Raw genomic sequence first — 17,735 nt, 5'->3', positions numbered from 1 at the left:
TTTCCCTGGCAGTTCTTCAGGAGCTGTTTAGAGACATAGAACCTCTCCTGCTGATAACTCATCCTGACTTGCTAAGGGAGGGCTACCCTGGGGCCCTGCCAAGGCCGTTAGAAAGGCTCTCCCTTAGCAAAGCCCAGTGCTGTCAGCAGTGCTGCAGAACACACTGCAGCATTTATGGCTTTGTGCCTTGCAGGAAGAAGTTTTCAACTACATTCACAACATCCTGTCCATGCCTGGCTACAGTGCTGAGGAAAAGCAGTCGGTGTGGCAGAAAGCTCTGGAGCACATAGAGGTAGGTACAGTGTATCCTGCACCCAGGGGCCCTCAGCTCCTGCTGGTTGCTCTGGGATCTGCTGGTGCTTTTCTGTGAGCACAAGTGTACCAGTGTTCAGTCACAGCTGTGGAGGCAGCTCTGACCTAAGGTTTAGTGCTCTCATGTAAGTGCAGCCCTTGGATCCAGGCTGGCTTCCTTGGTTTCCTGGTTTCCTGCTGTTCTTTGGATAATGGAGCCTTAATTGGGGGTGATGGCTCCTGAGTGCTGTGCAGCAGAGAGGGGATCCATTAGCAAGTCTTTTATCTCCAGCAGCAGCAAGGTCAGGGCATGGCCATTCCTGACCTCACAGTGGGTGGTGTCCAATTCCTCATCTTACAGTGATGGCAACGTTCAACCTTGGCACCCTGGCACTTCTGACCTGTGGGAAGATGGGGTCTTGGCTTCTCTCTAAGACACAGATTGCTGCTAGACTTCTCCAGCTCATCATTTTTCCCATGTCTTCAATCTCTGTCTGCTTCAGGGAATGGAGATGTGCCTGAAATAATTGTCCCCTCAGTAGATGTGGGGAATCCATAATACTTGTAGTTCTAGGTGGTGTCAGTCCCCTCCAGGGTGATCTGGAGATAAGCCAGGAAAGTGGAGTTTGTGGTCAGTGCCACTTTTTACTTTCCCCATCATCCTAAACAGCCATAGTCCCTTGAGGTTTATCTTGAAAATAAACCCTAAGGCTTCTCTTCAGTCACAGTAGTGGTCCTTTTCTGTCCTCAGACAAGTTAATGCTAAGGAACTTCTTCAGTTGGTTTTTTGCCCACATGTATGTTTCTGAAATTTTTCTTACTGTTATAAAACAGTTGTTTTTGTTCACTAAAGCAATGTTTTCTCCTTTTTAGGCTCAGCAGGGGTCTTTGGGAAGGGTTACCAGGTACACAGTATTGATTTGAAGCAGTTGCTTCTCATTTATTTGGAAGTGTGGCTGCATCTGGAAGGGTTAGAAGCAGAAAGCTTGTATTCTGGGTTTTCTAAACTTGTATGGTGGGAAGCTTTTTAGCTCAAGTTTGACAGAAGGCAAAGCCACAGGCATTTAAAAGATTTATTTTTTCTTTCTATTACAGTAAAGAAGTTGTTTAGTGTTTTTTCATGTCTGGACAGGTGTCAGTCACAGTGAACAGTTACAGGAAAGTTGCTTTTAAACCTCTAGTTCAGGTCAGTTCAAACCTGTTAAACACTGTTGCCATTGGACTGAGAAATTCCTGAGGGTCAGGTGAGGGCTTTGTTCCCTCTCTCCTGCTGGCTCTGGGAATGTCCTTTGGCAGGGGGGAAAGGCAGTTGTCAGAAAACCCCATGAATGACTTCCTCTCCTTAGGACTGAGTTGGTGTGAAGAGTTTTGTGTTCTCCAAGGCTTTTTGGGTATTAAAATCATCAGCTTCCCAAAATGCCATTTTACAAACTTCTGTTTTTTCCAGCTTCACTCTTTGTGTGATGGTGTTTTATTTTACACTTCATCTGGGCAAAGGTGCAGTCACAGCAGGGATGGACTTGGTGACACTGCATAATTTGCAGATGACACTAAGCTGAGGGGGAGTGTGGATCAGCTGGAAGGCAGGAGGGCTCTGCAGAGGGACCTGGATAGGTTGGAGAGTTGGGCTGATTCCAAGGGGATGAGGTTCAACAAGGCCAAGTGCTGGGTCCTGCACTTTGGCCACAACAACCCCCTGCAGCCCCCCGGGCTGGGACAGAGTGGCTGGAGAGCAGCCAGGCAGGAAGGGACCTGGGAGTGGGGATGGACAGGAAGCTGAACAGGAGCCAGAGTGTGCCCAGGTGGCCAAGAAGGCCAGTGGATCCTGGCCTGGATCAGGAACAGTGTGGCCAACAGGTCCAAGGAAGTGATTCTTGCTCTGGACTCAGCGCTGGTGGGGCCACCCCTGGAGTGCTGTGTCCAGTTCTGGGCCCTCAGTTCAGGAAGGACATTGAGGGGCTGGAGCAGGGGCAGAGGAGAGCAACGAGGCTGGGGAAGGGACTGGAGCACAAGTGCTGTGAGGAGAGGCTGAGGGAGCTGGGGCTGTTCAGCCTGGAGAAGAGGAGGCTCAGGGGAGACCTCCTCACTCTCTACAACTCCCTGACAGGAGGGGGGAGCCAGGTGGGAGTTGGGAACCACAGCGGGGTTGGATCAAGGGTTGGACTTGATGATCTCGGAGGTCCCGTCCAACCCAGCTGATTCTGTGATTCTATGATATTGCCCATGGAATGAAAAGCAGGTTGTTTTTGTTGTGGTTTTGTTGTGCTTCCCTCCCAAAGGAGCTGCTGGTGCTGAGCCCAGGGAAGGCAGCTGAGCTGGCAGCCATCCACTTCAGTGAGCAGATCGAGAGCATCGTCTCCACCCTCCAGGTGAAGTGTCCCACTCCATGAACTGGGGGCTTCTGTTCTTGCCATTCTTTAGGAAGTGATTGCTGAGATTAGGTGGTAAGTTGGTTGCTGCTGTGCCAGAAACAGAAGGAAAAAAAGTGATGGCTCCTCAGCAGCAGGAATTGCTACATTTTAATGATTTGCCCTGTTTGTAGAGTTCTGGCCATAAAAATGTACCATCTCAGAGCTGCTGGTTGGAACTTTTAGTTGGAGCTCGATATGGCTTGCACTCATAGAGCAGAGTTACTGTCAGCAAATAAATCCTCAGAATATTTGTGCAGGACATGCCCAAACCAGCCTCTTCAGCAGGGACCAGCTGTGAAGTGTGTTTTCTGTAATGGGTATAGGTCAGGAATCACTGCTTTATGGCACAGTATTTAGAATAATAATATTCTCTCCCTGTTGTACAGGACCAGTTCTTGCTCTTCCAGTTCCTGAGGAGTCTCCTAGATCCAAGGTATGTAGAAATTGGGACTGTTTACAAACTACCACTTGAAAACATGGATTAAAACCAGTTCCTTTGAAACACTGCATCAGTAGTCAGCCTAGAGGCAAGATTAGGTTAAGGAAAGGTGACTTGCTCCTCAAACTGCCCCAAGCTGAGCAGAACAGCCCTGAATTAAATGTTCTGGGGAGTGTTCTCCAGCAGAGCCCCTGGAGCTGCCTGCCTGGGGAGTGCTGTGTCTCCAGTGCATTCCAGTGTCTCCAGTGCATTCCAGTGCCTCCAGTGTGCCTCCCCCACACTGAGGGGAGCTGGGAATGGCTGTGGAATGGGGACCCTGGGACTGAACCTGCCATTGCCCTTTCCAGAAACCCACTGGTCCATTACTTGACCAAGGTGCCCAGGTTTAGCACAAACAGAAAAGCATTTTGGTCTGTTGACATCTTTGATTTGTCCTGTTTCAGAACTGCTGCCATATCTCACTGCAAGCTCCTCTCTTACCTACTTGCTTGCTCCATCTGCTCCTGTTCTCTTTCTGTTGAATCAGTTTCAAATGCTACAAGACCTTGATTTTATTTATTTATTTTGTAAGACATTTGTGTATGCACAGCTCCAGTTGCTTTCAAGCAATCGTTAAAGCACAAATTAATTGTGCTTTAGGAGGAGGAGGAAAAGGTAATATTATCCAAGTCCAAGTGCTAATGTATTTAGTTCTTGAAGTGTAATACAAAGCATTCTTTGGAAGCTAAAAGCTGGAATTAATCACTCACTTTCTGGATTTTGTCAGATGTAAATGCAAAAAAACCCAACACACAACGTTGAAACCCAAAGACATGTTTTGTTATTTCCTGAGTTTTACAGCCATGTTTGTGTGGAAGGTGTTCATTTCCATACCTCCTGTGTACCTTAGAAGTCAAAACAAAACCAGAATTCTGCCCAGAAAATATCTTGGTTGGGTTTTATAGGAACGAAATTAGGTGATTTAGTCAATAAATGATTAATTAAATAAAAAAGGAAGTTAAGCAGAAATGAAACCCAGCTGGAAGTTAAGTAGGACTTTGTTTATGCTGTGCTATCACTTGCAGCAAATGGGAGCCAGTGAAGGTAGTAATTAACCTGGATTTTAATCTTATGCACAGAGTGCCTCCCGTAATCTCTGAGTAATAAACGTATCTAATTTCACTCTGCCATAATTAGAGCTAAATAGCCCCATTTCTGCTGTACTTACCTTCTAATCACTAGCAACATGTGATATGTTCAAACCAGCAATGGGGAGCAACTTCCTGCATCTCAGCTTCCCACAGATGCCTGCTTTTCCCCCAGGGCTGATGGGCCATGAGGTGCTTTGGTCCACGTGGCCCTTTTCTACTAACACTCAGGTCCCCAGGTCTGTTCTCAGTGCTGGGAGGTTTTTTTCCTTTAAGACCTACTGAAAGGAGCTGAACTGGATCCTGAGAGAGGCAGGGAAGAAGGAAAAATCTTGCTCTGCAGAAACACCTACACTTTGTAGTATATTCATACATAAAACAGTGATTAGGTTCTGCTGAAAACATCTGTCTCTTTTCAGTCAATCTAAATGTTTATATGCTTTTTTTTGAACAAGATTCTTATTAAAATAAAGACTCTTAGAGCAGAAAATGAGCTTTTTAAGGTCTCAAATACAAATGATTGCTTTATCATATGGGGACACAACTCATCGTGCTGGTCTAACGATCCTAGTTGGTGGAATTGCATTAGGGATTAATTTGGCCCATTTAATTTAGCTAGAGATTTATTTTAGAGGAGGTGGAAGGGGGGCAGGGAGGAAACAGGGTTAACAGGAATTGCCTGGGGAAATTAAAACCAAATGTCTATATGTTTGTAGCATAAAGCAGCCCTAGGAAAAAAAAGAATGTAGTGGGGGTTGCTCAGCTCATTAATCAGAGCCTTTGCTACCTTACCACTTTAAACTCTTGGGTTTTTTCCTCTAAAAAAGCCCAAACACAGTGAGATGTGTTTGTGTGTTATACCAACAATATTAACTTATTTAGCAACACAGTGTTCTGGATTTATAAATACATTAGCAGATACCTCAACTTCTAGTTCTGTTACAAGGGCTCTTCTCTCTGCCTGTGACACTTGCAGGGCTCCCTTGTGCCAGGTTTTTTGAGAAACCAGCACTTATCTCTTCCTTTTGGGGAAGAACATGGCAGGGGGAGATGTTTGGATGGTTATATTGGAGATGGACATCACCCCACGGAGCTGAGCAGGACCTGCAAGGCTCAGGACTGTTGATTAGTTTTAGACATTATCAAAATCCAGCTTTCTTTCCATTCTCTGCTTTCTGCCTTTCTTGATGAAGTGGTTAAGGGAAGGTCAGCTTGCTCACAAAATCGTGAATACTGAGTGCCAGAGTTATTTCCAGACTAGAGTTTGTTCTCATGCTATAAATGTATGACTTGCCATTTTTCCTATTTTGGTAGACAAGAGATGATTTTAGGTAAAAAGTGCTTTATTTTAATCTACTCACAGAAGGAGCAGAGCACTCCCTCCCTCCCAGGCAGCAGGGATGTTCACAGGGTGTTTGTGGTGGGAGGAGCGGGTGGTGAATGCAGGAGGCCAGAATTCAGGGCTCTTCTTTGGCCCTTCCAAACTCCATCCTCTGATGTCAGAACACAGGAGTTTGGACACCAGTTTTTGTGCAGCTGTGTCCATATTATGGCCACTGCTCAGTACCTGGGTGAGGCTTTTGTTTCTGGGCACACATCACTTCCAGTCCAGTGACTGACACTAATCACAGTGAGCTGCTGTTGGCTTGCTGGGGGCACAGCACTCTCCTGGCCTCTCCTGGGTGAAAATATTCCTGTTGTAACTCTCAGGAAATACAGGATCACATTGGACATCAGACCTTTTCCGTCCCATGGCTGTAGGGTTTGCACATCAACACATCTTCCCTGATTAGGAACTTCTGTTTGGATAAGTAACAAAACTGAATACATGCCTTGATCCATTTTCTTTCCTGACAGGAGCCTCAGCAGAGCTTAAAGCCCTGTTTCCTAGGCAGGATGAACTCCTGCTGTTCCTCTGTGTGATGCACCATCCCAGAAGGGCCATGGGAAGTGTAATGTGCAGTGGCAGTGAGCTGCTGCTCATGTGAGGGTTGCAGGTGCTGTATCTGACTCTAGGAGAGCATCATCCTTTCAGTCCTCACTCTGAGGTCTCTTGCTTCATGTTGCTCTTTTTAAAAACAAGGTCAGTAGAAAACAGTCAGGACAAAGGGATGTGGGCACTGCTTACAATTCTGTTATATCCTTTTTTCCCCCCATTTTGGATGTTTCTATAATAAGAAGCCCAGGGATTAGAAAATCTGGATGTTTCCCTAAAAGAGGCCTGAGTACCTGTCTTAGTGAGGTGGATCAAAGGGATGAAACACTAACTTTTGAGAAGGAAGTCAAGGAAGAATTTCAGGAACAATAAGCAAAAAGCAACAAACTATTTCTTCAAACACATGCAGAGCAGGGCTGTAGGACACACAGATAATCAGGATTTGAAAAGACAAACCATAAGGTTTCACTGAAGAAATGAGGCGAGTTCTTTGTGCCTCTTTACCATGGAATTGCTGAGGATGTGTCTGTGCTGGTCTCTTCTTCACAGGGGTCTTTGATAGTCTAATTTATACTAAGGCATCAGGAGAATGTGTTGTGGAAGAAATGAAATGCCTGCTGAGAGACCCCCCAGCACTAGGAACTAGTAGAAACAGCACAATTTTTCTCTTAAAACCAGATTTTTTAAAGTTCTGTACTAAGGGTAAAAGACAACACACAATGGAACAAGAAACTCTTCTTTCCAGCCAGCTTTCTGGGCTAGAGTTTGACTTGAGTCTCTCGTGCCTGTTTTATTGCAGAGAAGGCATTAACCAAGAGCTGATACATTTACCACCCTCCATCACTGAGCAGTTCATCGAGCTGCTGTGCCAGCACAGCCCAGACCAGGTCCTAGAGACACTCAAAGTTCTGGAATACTGCAGACTGGAAGAAACCATCGAGGTAGGAAAGATATGTACGAGGCCAGGGGCCAGGGGATGCATTCAAACCAGCTCCTGCCTCTTTGAAGTGCTGCAAAGGTACTTCAGCATTAGTTCCTGGATGCTCTCCCAGTCCATTTCTCCTTCTCTCTGTTCCCTCCAGCTGCTGAACTGCTCTCCTGCAGCACAGTTAGGTCTGTTTAATACCCTGACTCTGGGTTTGGTCTCAGGGCTAATAAGAAAGAGGCCATTAGTGCTCTGAAGCTACTGAGAAAGTGCAGAGTGGAGGGTGGCTGTGTTACTGCTGATTAATTGCATTGGAGGTGTGTGAAATTATGAGCCTGGGGTTTTTGGGAAACAACACTGCCAAAATGTGACTAGTGCTGGGAGAGCAACTGTTCCTTCCCTTGATGACAATGGTAACAGTAATTTTTTAGTGCTGATGGTGGCAATAGTTGAGAAATCAGGGGCTGTAGGAGTGCAGCTCAGCCTGGGTAACCTGAGCACAGCACATGCAGGCCTGGCCATCTGGCCCTCCTTGTCTCGTGGGGTAAACAAACCCTGGCAGGCTTCTTAAGATTTTTTTTTTTTTGTTTTTTACATTTACCTTTTTTTTTTTTCTCCTTTCAACTCAGATAACCCAGAAACATCAGCTCCACGAAGCTTCTTCATATTTACTGGAGAAGAAGGGAGATATCCATGGTGCCTTTTTGGTTATGCTTGAGGTACTGAAACCCTGACTGTGGCACTTCTGCCATGCCCTGCCATCAGCAGGGTCTGTGCTCAGGTTTGATGTTGTCCTTGCTCCTCAATTTGTTTCCCACGAGAATCCATGGAAGCATTTCCCTGCTGTCAAATAGCAATATGTTAAGTTGTCTGCAGGCTCAGCATATCAGGGTATTTTTTGGGCAAGTCTTCAAACATCCAGTAGATAATAGATGCAGAAATTTGTTTTTCTTAGTCAAAAATCATCTTTCAGCTCCTGCTTTCCCTTCCTTATTTGAAAAGACATTATGCTACATTAATCATACTGGGGAGGAAAATGGGGATGAGCCTTTGTATCCCACCTTTTCCAAACAGTTCTATGAGGATTCTTGGTAGTGAACTATAAAGTTTATTGTTCTGTGTCCTCTCTTTTGTTTCAGCGATTGCAGGGCAAGTTGCTGCTGCTCACTCAAGATGATGAAAGTAAGAGATATCAAGTGAAATCTCATTTTCTATTAGATAGATAAACACAAAAATGCAAAGTGCTTGTGCCTGACACCTGGCATAATGAGATCCTATTTCAAGTTTCTAGGTATTGCAGTGACTTCTTTTTTATTTATATTTACCTGGCTGTGGTAGTTATTTGGGTGACACTTCCTCACTGCTAGTCTTGCTAGAGACCTAGAGCAGGTGCCCTGTCAGCTTTTTCCATTGTGACTGGTGCTCTCACTGCCTTACCAGACACATTTCCTGTGTCAGAATCCATTCCAGCTCGTTACTGAGCCTTAGCTGGCATTACATGTGAATAGTGATGAGAGACAGCTGGAAGTAGCTTTTTTTTCTGAAGCAAATTTCTCAGATAAATATGAATGTTCTGCCTACAGAAAATGAGCGTATGCACAGATGTGCTGTTCACTAGCCCAAGGACTCATGGGCACCTAATTAAGTGCAGTGCCCATAGTTGTTACTTAATTGTATCCTAAACCACAGCTAAGATCTTCCTTATTTGATTACATGAAATGTTTTATTTGCCCAATTTATTGTGCTATTCAGGAAAAGTGCCAAAAATCAGGACTTGTCTTTATAATTTGGTTGCTGACTATAGTGAGCAGACTTTAGATGAGCAGCATGATTTCATTTTGCAGAAGGATTGGGAGTTAGCATATCTAATAGTTTTTATAATTGCAGTTTGTTTTTTTTCCCACCAACTCTTAGGCTCAGCTGAACCCTCCTTGCTAGAAAACATTGAAGATACCTTAATGAAAACAATTGCCCTTTGCCAGAGGAATTCACACAGTTTAGACCAGCAACAGAGAGAGGTAAGGGAATCAAAGAATGTGTCACTAAAATCAGCAGAGGCCTCTGTGTCTCCTGAAACTTTCCTTCCTGTGGCTCTTCCTTTCCACATCCACTGGATACTGGTGGGCCTCAGGCAGTCATTGCTCTCCCCTCCCTGTGTTCTCCCTGCAGTGGTTCAGGTTTTAGACCCACAAGAGAGAAATCCTCCCTCATAGGGATGAAACACAGAACGTCAGCAGTGGGGAGGCAGATGAGCCAACATCCTGCCCCGCTTTAGCTCCAGCCCAAGTTCTGGCTTCATTGTCAGTCAGACAGTGCAGGAGGCACTGTGAGCTCTGAGCCAGCTTCATGGTGGCACAAAGCTGATGGTGCTGTCACTGTGGCTGCAGAGCATGTTCACAGCCCCTGGGTGTAGTGTCAGCCTGGTCTGTCAGGGTGGAGGCAATCCAGCTGGCTTGAGCTCCTGCAGGGAGCTGGGTGTGCCTGTCTCCTCGGGCTGGGGTTGCATTTCCATTTCTCCAAAGCATCTTTACTCCCAAGATTCTGCATGATTTACAGATCTGAACTCAGAACTGAGAGTGGTTTGTTCCTGTCTGAGGAGGTGGCGTGGCTGGAAGGCAGGAACTGTGTAATCTCTTCACAAGCACTGTCCATTGTAGAGGTGACCTCCTGGTGTCTTCTCCACAAGGATGTCACTGTGCAACAGATAGGGAGAGAGTTTAGATGTCCCTTTCCATCTGGGATCCATTTACTGTGCTACCCACTCTGTGAGCTGTCTCTACACCAGAGAGTTTGTGTCTCACAGGGGGAAGTAGCTGGATGGGAAGTAGGTTGTCCCAGTAAAGAAACAGGTGAGAATAGAGAGGAGGAGCTGAAGGCCTGTGCTCAGACCACGATCAAACAGGATCTGGGTCTGAGATGAGCAATGTAGACTGAAAGCAGATCCCCAGGTGCTTTGCTCTGAGGATGTTCTAACATGTTTCAGTGCTGTCCCACTGCAGTCATGAGAAATGCAGTTCTCAGAGCGTGGAAGAGTCTTTGCAAATGGCCTCTGACATTGCTCAGAGCTCATTTTTAGCACTGCCCTGTTCTTACTGGGTTTTCCCCTTGCATTCCACGATTTCAGGCCCTGTGGTTTCCCCTGCTGGAGGCCATGATGTCCCCACAGAAATCCTCTGGTTCTTCACAGTGTCGATACTCTGAATGTGAGTATTTTGGCTCTTGTAACCCCAAATACGAATCACAAGTTGTGTGCTGTCTCTCCTCTGCTGAAGGAATAGAGGAAAAGCAGTTTTGGTACTCCATCCCTAAATATTCTGCTCCCTAACCTGCAGGGACTGTAGGACTGACCTCAGGCTGGGTGTTTGGTCGGCTGCAGCTGTCAGGGAGATAGTTATTTTTTAATTTAGTTGTATTTTATTTTGTCCTGAGTGGAAGAAGGTCCCTGCCATAGGCTGTGCTAGTGAGTTGATTCCACTGAGGATGGTCTCTGAAGGAGCCAAAGTGCACAGCGTGCACAAAGGCTTTATGGGTTGGAAGGAGGTTGTAGTCAGTGCTTTGGGAACTCCTGACATAATAATACTGTCATTTTCTATGCCCAGCCCTTCTGGGCACTTCTCCCTGCACCTGCTAATTATCCCCCAAAGAAGCTGAATGGCTGAGTCTGTGCATATATCAATGTTGGCTCTTATTTAGGGAATTGGGCATCTGGAAACAAGTTTCAAAGGTCACTGCTGGGAAGTTTTAGAGTCTGTGGGGCCATAACATGGACAAGGCATCCAAATTGGCGTGTGATAGCGGGAGGAAAAGTGAATGATAGTGCTACAAAGTAAGTCAAAATGGGAATGTTCACTGTGGGGGGTGTGGGAGAGAACACAGAGGCATCCTGGTATCAAAACCTTGTGCTACAAAAGGCCACGTGTGCTTAGTGCAAAACCTGCAGAAGGAAAAATAGAAAAGTTGTTTTCAAACTAGAACACGTGACCTGAAATAAAACTCTCTTTACCTGTAAGACTGATCTCTGTACTCCCTGAATCCTAATGGAGTGCTGGTGGCTGTTGTGTTTGACATTCCAGCTTTGAAGAGTTTGACCATGCAAGTGCTGAACAACATGGCTGCGTTCATCGCTCTGCCCTCCATCCTGCAGAGAATCCTGCAGGTGAGTTCCTGGAGACAGGAAGGTTTCACCAAAGTGTGCCATTCAGTTATTGGGAAAAGGTATTTCCAGGTCATTAGAGATCAGCTCAGCTGATTGTTGGGTTCCACATGTTTCAGTAGAAGTTCATTGGTGAGATAAGTTGGGAAAGCTGATAGAAATATCTCAGAGACATGTGGGAACACATAAACCTGTGAGAAGATAATTGAGGTAATTCCTGCAAACCAAATAAAATATTATCTCAAGGGTTGCAGTTACTTTGAACTGAAACTTGGCAGGGTTAGAGGCAAAGCCACAATGAATTTCTCAAACTTGGAACTAAATCAGTTGAAAGCTGTTTGGCAAAGGCTCTGGGATGGGCAGTTGGGAAGACACTAAAGCTGAGTGTGTGGGCTTGGGAGAAAGATGCAATTTTATTTTAGAGATGTTTGTTAGTGAGCAGCAAACATTTTGTAGAAGAGATCATTTTAAGCAGGTCCTTGGGTTGAGTGGTCATGAGCTACTCTAATTTGTTGGTTTGCAAAACATGTGAAAGTTGAGTTTGGGATTTAATAACATACCTTGAGAAATTCAGAAAAGGAATTGGAAGAATTTTCTGCTCTGCAGAGTGGGATGACTGAAGAGTTGAGACAGTGTCAAAACACTCTTCAGGGTTTCTGCTCCAGGTGAGAGGAGAAAAGGGCTTATAGGCTTCACAGGGTGAACACACCTCCAGCAGCCTCCTGGTTTGATCTCAGTACTATGCACAGTCTTGGAGTTGGGAAAAAGTCATAAGACAGCAAAGGATGTTGTAGAAGAGTGGATAAAAAGTGTGAGCAAATGAAATGTGGTTTTATCAAAGGTAGAAAGTGTCAAGCAAACCTAATGGCTCTTCAATAACTTATTTTGTCTGCTTTTAGCTGAGACATTGGATTTAGTTTCCTGTTGTCCTTTGATGTTTAATGTAGGCAGGAAATGATGGAGAAGCTGTGAGTGGGGAACTGTCAAGGAGGCTTCCCTGGGTTATGCTGAGAACTACCAGGATGGGGTGAGAGTCAAACCAGTGCCCACTGTGCAGATAACACAGCTGGGAGGTGTTATAGGGTGGGGGAAGATCCCATTCCCCTCGAGATGAAGAGATATTCTTGTTGGCAGGCTTGAAATATTTCCTTCTGTTTTGGTTCTGATGGACTCTTTAGCAGCAATAGAAAATCCCGTTTCCAGAGGGTGGCACTGATGTCCTGGAGGCAACAGGGGAGTGAAATGTCTTTGTCAGTTGTGGAGGGAAGTGGTTGCTGTGATGGTTCTGGTGCAGAGGCTGAGGGGATGCTTCAGCAGGTGAAGTACTTCTCTGGGGACAGAAATGGCATTCCTGAAAGCAGCTCTGGTCACTGGGTTTGGAGGCAGGGGGAGCTGCTCCTGCTCATTCCACTTGCCTGGTCAGCCCTACAAATCCAGTCTAACAAAAGAGAGATTTGGAAAGGCAGATATTTTTGTACAACTAGAGCAAAAAATGATGACTTCTTGAAATGCTTGCAGAGAGAGAAGGACTGAATTCCAGGTAAAGAGCATTATATCAGAACTTTCCAAGATGGGAGCAGGAATTGATCCCTCGTAGCTGGGAAACAGTTGTAGGGAAAACAAGGTAAAGATGAAGAGAAGATCCTGTGGAAGGGGAGGTGGTCTTGATTTACAGGATCTCTAGATAAGTGGACTTGGCCACTTAGCACTCATTATTTTACAGATTCCACTCACACTCATGTGTTTGCAAACCCCTCAGGTGTGTGGGAAGGAGTGATGTGGCCTGGATGGTCTGTGGGCATAGAGGGGGTGTAGCCCCTCACTGGGCATCCTCTGACTGATGCCACCAGCTCAGTCATGTCCTGTACAAGTTGTTGCCTGTCATAAGGTGAATTTTTGCCTCTGAAGCTCACTTAAGCTTCTCCAAACTTGTCATCCTCCTCCTTAGGAGATGGGCTCTGCCACTGAGCGCTTGTCTGTGCTGGGTCTTACCCACCTGCTGCCCTCAGTGCTTGGCACCTCCTGGGCTTGTTGGCTGGGAACAGTGTCCTTTGTTACCAGACAGACCCTTCATTGAATCCTTTGCTCTTGTGCTTAACCCCCACATTTCCATCCACACTGCCCTCACACCAAGCCTTCTTTCTGGAATTCTGTGATGCATTGCTCTAGGTCACTGTGTGTTTGTAGTGTGTTCTGCTAAATTCTTGCTCCAGGTCTTGCAGCAGCCCGTGGGAGGCTTTCTGTGGGTTTTGTTTGGATGCACAGCTTGGCCCTTGGAAGAATTGCTTTGATTCAGCTGGAAGGCTGGTGTTGGGAATGGTGATGAGCATGTCTTGCTGCATGGCCATGTTATGGGTGCCCAGCTCAAATGTTCAGGGCTTCTGAGCCCTTGCCATGGTGAGGATCAGGAAACAAACTCCCTCTGTGTTAGGCAGAAGGGAGCACTGGATTTTTTGCCTCCCTGTCATCTGTTTCCTTGGATTACCTGGGAATGCCACCAAAGTGCCCTGCAGGGCAGAATCCCAACGTGGCATGTGTGCATGGTGCTTTCCCAGACAGCAAGAGCCCTGTGTTGTTAGCCCTGGCTGGGAGTTCCCTTTGCAGAGCTGTGTGGCTGCTCTTTGAAGCCATGTAAAATTCCAAACCCTTCTGTGTCAGCTCTGATCAGTGCACAGGGCCTTGTTCTTTGTGTTATTGATGCACCACCTTAACTGTGACCACAAGTCAACTCTGAAACCAGCCTCTCTGGGCCCTGGAGTGCAGGGCAGCCTTTCCCAAGCCCTCCAAATGTTTTGGTGAAACCCAGAATTGTGAGTGGTGCTTGTCTGACAATGCCCTCCAAAGCTGTTCCAGCAGAGCTCAAGGCTTGATGGTAGAGCTGCAGTCTGGGAGGGGGAACAGCTGCCCAGGAATTCCCTGGGGGATTTGTTGGAAGGTGGATGACATCAGTAAACTGAGGTAGATTATCTTGCCTTTTCTGAAGAGGAATTAGAGTATTCCAATTTTAGTGGACTGTTTTTCTTCCTCTTCTGGGCTTAACTGCTTACAGATTATACCTTATGCAAATGTTAACTTTGCAAGCAAAATGCTTGGCTAAAGGGCACCTTGCAGGGGCTGTGAGCAGGCCTGCAGCTTTCCCAGGGAACAGGGGGGACTCCTGACATCTGCCTGTCACAGCACACCGACCCAGTGGCATCTAATCGAAGTCATATGAAATAAAGGTTGATACATTTATGTTCTTGCTCATCCTTGATAGTGTTGTGGGGATATTTATTAACTAGGAAGCCTGAACTAACCGCATTAGGAGAGATAGCAGAGGAATCCTCTTGAGCATTAAGAAAAATTCCATGTTATTAAGGATGGGAGTGCTCTCTGAAGGGGCTGAGGTTGAGTGTTAATTCCCTTACAAAGCTGTAATCCTTCATGAATGTTTTGTAAGCACATGGGGCTGATGTCTCCTACAAAATGGAGAACTGGAGAAGCCAGAAATGTAAAAGCCGCCTGTAGGAAACCAGAGAGGGGAAGGAAGGAATCTCTAAAAACTGTTCCAGAAAGCCTTTCCTTGTATTTTTTGCCATTCCTGCTTAGGGTTGTCTCTGGCTGTTTTTCCTTCCCAGCCCTGGAGGTCAGCCCTGGGATTAGTTCTGTGTACAGTGGCTGGTCTGTCCCCTGGCAGAGGGGAGAAGCTGCAAGTGAATGTGTTTTCAGAGTTTATTAACACTGGTAGCAAAGCAAGGGCTATTTCCTGGACCTGGAAAGCAGCTGGAAATGGAGGAGGTGGAACTGGCTGAAAGGGCTGCATGAGCACCCCTGGCCCGTCCCTGGGTACCGATCAGCGCTTCCCAATCTGCTTGGTGGTGGTGGCACTGGGCAGCCAGTTTGGCTTTGGCTTCCCATGCCAGTGCCATGTTCCCAGGGCAGTGCCAGCTGTTCTTGGATGGTACAATGCCTGTTCCACAGCACGGGGGGTACATTTGTACCTGGAGCATGGATTCCAATCCAAGGCCGATTTTATAGGGTGGAATTAATGAAGGATATTCCTCCATAAACGTAATGGATTCCACAAGGCTGTGGTGACTGGGACTTTTGTGGGGACTCAAAGCAGCAAACAGGAAGAAAACATTGTGACTGGCTGGAGAAGTGAACTGAGGGGTGTGGATTGATTCCTGCCAGAGGCAGAGCTGCAGCCAGGCCCAGGAAGCGCTGCCAGCAGGGAATGGCCATGGACTCACTGCTGGCACTCGGCTGCCAGCCCATGTGCCTCCCCTGCAGAGGGCACAGTCCATTTGCCTCCTACCTGCCATTCTTTTTGGAGGTCATCGAGCGTGACTTGAGTGCAAATGAGCCACTGAAAGTTGGCCCTCAGACTTGGGTTCCCTCCTGGCAAAGCTGCAGGTGGGGCTTTATTCTCTCTCCCTCCTCTGCCTATCCAGACAAGAAACAAGTGGCTTTGAAAGTCTGCACCTGCAGGAATTTTGAGCTGCTCTCTGTAAGTGGTGCTCTCTGGACAGTTGCCTTTCTTTGGGCACGTACTTGAGGGCTTTAGAAAAGTATCTGATGGAGGCAGAACTAACTTGCTGTGCACCGTGGGTCACACCACTTGCTGTGCTGGAGGTCCCAAGTCCCTGCTGCCCCTCCATAATTCCTGGGGTGACTCAGTGCAATGTGCTGTGTGTTAAATGGTGCAAGGAAGGGAACCTTGGAGTGTTCAGGTTGTGTGTTCCCCCAGCAGAAAAGGAGCCTCTGCAGCACATCCAGCTCTTCATGCTCCATCCCACGTGCTCCAAATCCACAGCTGGTTTGGACTCAGTGCTGTTTTTATTTAGGCTTGAACATTGGTGTTTCTGCCTGTCATGTTTCTCATGAAGGCTGTTCAAGAATTCCCTGACTTGCTTTCTGTAGCTGGTTTGGTGATCCCTCAGAGTATTTTGCAGAGTAACTTCCATGCTGCTTTAGCTGTCTTTGTCAGCTTGCTTTTTCACTGTGGATTTTCCTTTCCCAGTCTCAGCTTGGAATCATCCTTGCTCCTCCTTTCTCTCATTGATCTCATCCAGAGCTTGTTCTTCCAGTTCCTGTTTCCATTGTGTCCCCACCATTTTTCTGCTCTCTGGGTTAGTTTCCTTTCCACATCTTGCCAGTCTCTATTTTTAACCCATGTCCTGCCCATTGCACCAGACAGCTTCTCTCAGCTCCCAGCAGGAGCTTCCCCCAATGTCCTTCTGTGCCTCTCAGCAGGGCAAAATGCTGTTTTCCAGGTCCAACTCAATGTCTGCCAGTTGAGGACTTGTGTTCCGAAAGGGTGAATTCCCAGACCCTCTTTTGAGCATTCCTGGGTAGATTTGTTCCACTTACAGGCACGAGTGGCCTTGCTGGTGCCAGCCTGGGATGGAGGGGGGCACAGCCTTGCTCTTCACAGGTCAGACTGTCCAGGACACAGGGACAGGATGAACCTGGATCAAGCTGGGCTGCACACATGGATCTCACCCCTGCAGCAGCCAGTAGATCCTGCTAGTGGCCTGACTCCTCTGCCTTGCTTCCCGTTTTTATTAAAGACACTGGGAGCCACCACAAGCTGTCCCTGTGCAGTTCCTGGCATGTCCAGTGCCCCTGTGAGCATGAGCCCACTGGTGCTGTGCAGCAGGGCCTGGCAGGAGGGAGGGACAGTGCCCAAGTCCTCCCCTGTTCCATGCTTTGCCCATCTGCCCCTTGGAGAGGCTGTGGTTGTCCTGGCACGTGTCACGCTCCTGTCCTGCACCAAGTGATGCTCCAGAGAGTGCCAGGGTGGCTGTGCAGGAGAAGGGATTGTTTGGGCTGGAGCAGGGCTGGGGAAGGGTGAGATGCTCCAGGGGGATGAATTGTACCACAGCCCTTTGCTTATGCTGCTGGTGGAAATCACCCCTGCAGCACCAGGAGTGCCCCTGTTCCCTCTGCCATCTGGTGTGGGGTCAGGATTGCCTGGCATTCCTGCAGCTCAGGGGGGGTGGGATGAGCTTGAGGGTGAGTTACTCCTGAGTGGGCAAGAGCATGGGGAGCAGGGGCCCAGGAGCTGGCTGGCCATGCCATTCTCCAGTCAGCTCCTGCACCTCCTGAATGGAGTTTCCAAGGTCTGAAGTCTTTTGACCCAAGCACACTAATTAGTATTGATGTTGCCATCGACTGATTTTTGCTAATTACCAATTTTCCCTCAGTATGTGGGATTATTCTGCTGTCCTTGGGCACATGCAGCATATTTAACTCTGCAGTCAAAGGTTCTGTTTGTGGTGCCAGTCTGGAGGAAAAAAATTATTTGAGAAGAATCAGAACAGTCATATCCTGTGATTCAACTACAGCTTTTCATTTCTTCACACAGGATCCAGTTTATGGAAAAGGGAAACTTGGAGAAATTCAAGGGCTTGTCCTGGGAATGCTGGACACCTTTAACTATGAACAGGTAAGTTGGCTGTGTTTCTGTTC

At 47.0% G+C, this 17,735-nt stretch overlaps 1 protein-coding gene across 4 annotated transcripts in view; it reads left to right on the top strand.

Moving 5' to 3' along the window:
* VPS8 (VPS8 subunit of CORVET complex) overlaps window positions 1-17,735 on the top strand; it is a 66,864-nt gene that overhangs the window by 36,605 nt on the left and 12,524 nt on the right. For all 4 annotated transcript variants that reach the window (XM_064666674.1, XM_064666672.1, XM_064666673.1 and 1 more), the window contains 10 exons: window positions 194-292; window positions 2,571-2,660; window positions 3,089-3,135; window positions 7,004-7,145; window positions 7,759-7,848; window positions 8,269-8,311; window positions 9,044-9,147; window positions 10,254-10,332; window positions 11,203-11,285; window positions 17,632-17,712. In XM_064666674.1, the coding sequence (XP_064522744.1) occupies window positions 194-292; window positions 2,571-2,660; window positions 3,089-3,135; window positions 7,004-7,145; window positions 7,759-7,848; window positions 8,269-8,311; window positions 9,044-9,147; window positions 10,254-10,332; window positions 11,203-11,285; window positions 17,632-17,712 (858 nt within the window). The remainder of the gene's footprint in view (window positions 1-193; window positions 293-2,570; window positions 2,661-3,088; window positions 3,136-7,003; window positions 7,146-7,758; window positions 7,849-8,268; window positions 8,312-9,043; window positions 9,148-10,253; window positions 10,333-11,202; window positions 11,286-17,631; window positions 17,713-17,735) is intronic.

Source organism: Pseudopipra pipra, chromosome 10, assembly GCF_036250125.1.
Source record: "Pseudopipra pipra isolate bDixPip1 chromosome 10, bDixPip1.hap1, whole genome shotgun sequence".
In the NCBI taxonomy this organism is placed as follows: Eukaryota; Metazoa; Chordata; class Aves; order Passeriformes; family Pipridae; genus Pseudopipra; species Pseudopipra pipra.
Note: the sequence above shows the minus strand (reverse complement) of the source record. Positions and strands in the feature narration are given on the sequence as shown.